The 3,940-nt window shown below is 62.4% G+C and overlaps 1 protein-coding gene across 1 annotated transcript; it reads left to right on the top strand.

Moving 5' to 3' along the window:
* Positions 1-800: 800 nt before the first annotated feature.
* AQP6 (aquaporin 6, kidney specific) lies at positions 801-2,986 on the top strand. Its single transcript, XM_004692770.1, has 4 exons — positions 801-1,193; positions 1,821-1,979; positions 2,172-2,252; positions 2,774-2,986. Exons 1-4 carry the CDS (start codon positions 801-803, stop codon positions 2,984-2,986), a joined length of 846 nt encoding a protein of 281 aa, XP_004692827.1.
* Positions 2,987-3,940: the final 954 nt, after the last annotated feature.

The following is a 3,940-nucleotide window of genomic DNA, read 5'->3' as shown; positions in this document are numbered from 1 at the left end:
GGAGCCCAGAAGGGAGCTTGGAGGTTGTGGGTGAGTTGGGGGACAAACTGTTTGGGCTCCTGAGCAGAACAGCCTAGAAGGAGGCAGAAATGGCATGGAGAGAGTGAAGAGCAGTGAGGTTCCTGGCCGGCACTGGCGGGCAGCAGGGATGCCCTCTGCCACGCATGGTCAGTGTGGAAGAAACCTGCGGCCATTTGCCCCATCTGCTCCCATGCAGACGCCTGTCCTCAGCTGACTCCAGCCGCCCACCTTCTGCGAGTGCAGCTTTAATGGGAACAGAGAGGACACCCCCTGTCATACTGGCTTTTACTGGGTGTAAAATAGCAAGAGCAGAGGCTGCAGGCAGAGTGGGCAGGAGCCCCGGAGCCGCTTGGAAATTCCCAGGATTTGAACTTGGGGATCTGAGTGAGCTTGCTTCATCTAAGCCAATATGGGGGATACGAGCACCCCAGAACAGATGCCACTCCTATACCTGCAGCCCTCAGCTGGGGCCTCTGCCCACAGCCGTCAGTTTGCCTGGCTTGGAAACCTTCTAGCAGGTTCCAGTTCAGTGCCCAGGCTGCCTCCCCACCACCCGCCCCATCAGGTGAGCTCAGGGCGGAGCAGACACGTGAGAACCACCCGCCCTGTGCACTAAAGTGTAGCAGCCTGCTTTCCAGCTGGCACTCTGCTGGGACGGCACTGTGTGGGGAGCTGCGGGCGGGCAGCCACAGCAACTGGACACAGGGACCAGAGGAGTCAGAGATCGGGAGCAGCAGAAGCAGAGAGCCCCGAGCGGAGGGGCAGTGGCACTCCACACAATGGAGCCAGGCCGGCGCGGCGGGGCCTGGCGGCTCCTGGGCCAGCTGTGCTCCACCATCAGCAAGGCGCTGTTCGCAGAGTTCCTGGCCACGGGGCTCTACGTGTTCTTTGGCGTGGGCTCAGCTCTGCGCTGGCCCTCGGTGCTCCCCTCTGTGTTGCAGATTGCCATCACCTTCAACCTGGCCACAGCCATGGCTGTGCAGGTTACCTGGAAGGCCAGCGGGGCCCACGTCAACCCCGCCGTGACGCTGGCCTTCCTCGTGGGCTCCCAAATCTCCCTGCCCCGGGCTGTGGCCTATGTAGCTGCCCAGCTGGCAGGGGCCATTGTGGGCGCTGCTCTGCTTTACGGGGTCACACCAGGAGACATGCGAGAGACCCTCGGGGTCAATGTGGTAGGTGCAAGGTGCAGTGTGGAAGGGGGCGCCCCAGGGCTGGTAAGGGTGGAGGGCCAAGCTGGTGCGGGGCTGAGACTGGACTCGGCAGCGCAGGAAGGCGGCCCAAAGCAGGGGTGAAAGGGGGTGCACCAAGCCACAGAGGTCAGGAGGGCCCAGGCCTTCAAGAGTGGGGGCAGCATGGGAAGACGGGGGCCATGGAGGTGAACCCTGCAGCATCTCAACCTCTTCTCCCCAAGTGTACCCCACGTCCCCCGCTCTTCTGTTCTCCGTCCCTCTGCAGACCCCGAGGCTTTCTCACTTCCCTCCCAGATTCCCATCTCTGCTCCCCCTAATTCCCAAGCTCTCCCACACCCACCCTCCATCTCCTCCCTGTCCACTCACAAGCATTTCCAGAGCCTGCCCGCCCCCCAGTCCTGGGCCTCGGCCTCCTCCTGAGCCTCTGGGCCCAACTAACCACTGGGGTAGCAGGGGTGCCAGGCTCCTGGGGACGGGCCTGAACCGGCCACATAGCTGTGCCCGGTGTGAGTCTCTAGCCCCAGAGCTGGTCGTGGTGAGGTCAGTGCTCAGTGAGGAAACAGACGCTCTGGGCAGAGCGTGTTAGCTCCGCTGTAACCCCTGGCCCAGGTCCGGAACAGCGTCTCGACCAGCCAGGCGGTGGCAGTGGAGCTGGTTCTGACCCTGCAGCTGGTGCTCTGTGTCTTTGCTTCCACTGACAGCCGCCAGGCCGCAGGCTCCCCGGCCACCATGATTGGGATCTCTGTGGCACTGGGCCACCTCATCGGGGTAAGGGACAGAGGGGACACCGTGCACAGGCCTGCGGTGGTCCCTCCCTGGGGAGGCTGCAGGGTCCCTGAGGGCCAAGCGGTGTCCCTTCCCGGGTCCCTGCTAAAGCAGGGGCCAGATGTCTGAGGCGGGGCAGAGGGCTGCCCCCCAGGCTTGCTCGAGCCTCCTCACCTGGACTGCACTCGGCCTCAGATCTACTTCACCGGCTGCTCCATGAACCCAGCACGCTCCTTCGGTCCTGCCGTCATCGTGGGGAAGTTCGCGGTGCACTGGGTGAGGTCCTCCGCTGGCAGCTATAGGACGTGAGAGGGGGGCATTAAGGACTTCACCAGCAGTGACCCTCTTGGACCAGGCCCAGTGTCCTGGCTTGTGCTTCCTGCTTTCCAGCCTCAGTAACTCAGGGCACCCAGTGGACCGGCAAGAAATAGGCCAGGGCAGGGACTGCAGCCTTGGCGCCCGCCTCAAGCCCAAGCTCCTCCTTTACCCGCTTTCTCTGACTGGACCAGTTTCCAGACTTAGATAAAGAAAGACAAGCAGAAATAGACACACACGCGCGCACGCACACACACACCCCCCAGCAGACAGGAACAGCAGGAGCTGTTCTGGGCTCTGGCTGGAGCAGGGAAGCCAGAGGGAGGAGGGAGGCCGGAGTCCTGGGAAGCCTGTGAGGCCCTGGGGACAGGCGGGAGCTTCTCCAGCTGAGCACCTTGGAGACAGCTCTGGGGACCTGAGACAGGTGGAGCCCAAAGCCACTCCAGGATCCTGCCAGTTCACCACTCTCTCTGTCTCCTCAGATCTTCTGGGTGGGACCTCTGACAGGAGCCATCCTGGGTTCAGTGATCTACAACTTTATCCTGTTCCCGGACACCAAGACCCTGGCCCAGCGACTGGCCATCTTCACGGGCACTGCCGAGGTGGAGAAAGTGGGAGGGGTGGCAGCCCCGAAGGAAGAACCCCAGTCTACCTCAGGAGATATGGAAATGGAGAGTGTGCATCAGATGGCGTAGAACAGAGCCACCCTCAGCCCTGGGGGGTGTCCTGTGGTGCGGGCCAGCGGGGGGGGTGGGGGGGGGGGGCTCACCACATGGTGGTGAGGGATACCGTCTTCATGCCTGCCTAGCACTTCTAGGCAGGAGGAAGCTGGGAAACAAACAGTCCAGTTCCCTCCTCCGCGTCTCTTCATCGGACAGAGCAGGGGGGTGCAAGGGGATTCCTGGTTCCCTTCTGCTCCCCCGCCTGGTCCCCAGTGGGCTTCCCGGGCCCCCAGATCCCATGTCTCAGAGAAAGGGAAACTGAAGCCCAGACATCCATTCTGCTTAGCTACTGGGGACTAGAGGGACCTCAGGGCACCCCAACTCTTCACCCCACCCTTGGGGAGGAGGTGACGCCCCAGAAGACTCAGACCCTGCGACAGACTCCGACTTTGTCTGAGGGGGTCTCTGGTTGGGAGTGTGTTTTGGAGACTGCGGCCCCCCCCCACTCAGACCGGGCTTCCTGAGGACAGAGACGGCCCCCCTAGTGAGCCTCCATTCCACGCTCTGGTGTCTCAGGAGAGGCTCCACCCTTGGGAAGAGTGGGCACACAGAGTCTTTTCTTGGGCTGGCTGTGTGCTTGTGTTGGGAGAGGTCCAGGCATGGAAGGTGCCATGGGACACCCCTATCCAGTGCAGGGTCTCCCAGGGTCCACTCGCTCCCTGTCCACCACAGCCCTGTCCACAGAACAATCCTGAGGGCAGAGTCCCCATCCAGCCACCCGCTGTGACTGGGCAGAAGCCCTCTCCAGCTCTGCTGGGATCCCCAAAAAGCTGTAGCGTAAGCCCCAAGAATGGGAGGAACTCAGGAATGGCGACCGATGTCTCAGGGGGCTTGTTAGCATCTCCAGCCAGAGGCTGCACTCTGCCCTCAACTTGGGGTCCTCGCTGCATTTCCCAGCTGCAAAATGGGTGCAACCCTTGCACAGCA

Source organism: Condylura cristata, unplaced genomic scaffold (genome assembly GCF_000260355.1).
Source record: "Condylura cristata isolate star-nosed mole 26May11 unplaced genomic scaffold, ConCri1.0 scaffold00034, whole genome shotgun sequence".
Classification (NCBI taxonomy): Eukaryota; Metazoa; Chordata; class Mammalia; order Eulipotyphla; family Talpidae; genus Condylura; species Condylura cristata.
Note: the sequence above shows the minus strand (reverse complement) of the source record. Positions and strands in the feature narration are given on the sequence as shown.

Excerpts from the sequence above, each read along its gene's own strand:
- AQP6 (XM_004692770.1), top strand. The coding sequence starts at position 801 with ATGGAGCCAGGCCGGCGCGGCGGGGCCTGGCGGCTCCTGGGCCAGCTG. Across the intron at positions 1,980-2,171 it reads CACTGGGCCACCTCATCGGG|ATCTACTTCACCGGCTGCTC; the intron begins GTAAGGGACAGA and ends ACTCGGCCTCAG. Across the intron at positions 2,253-2,773 it reads GGAAGTTCGCGGTGCACTGG|ATCTTCTGGGTGGGACCTCT; the intron begins GTGAGGTCCTCC and ends CTGTCTCCTCAG.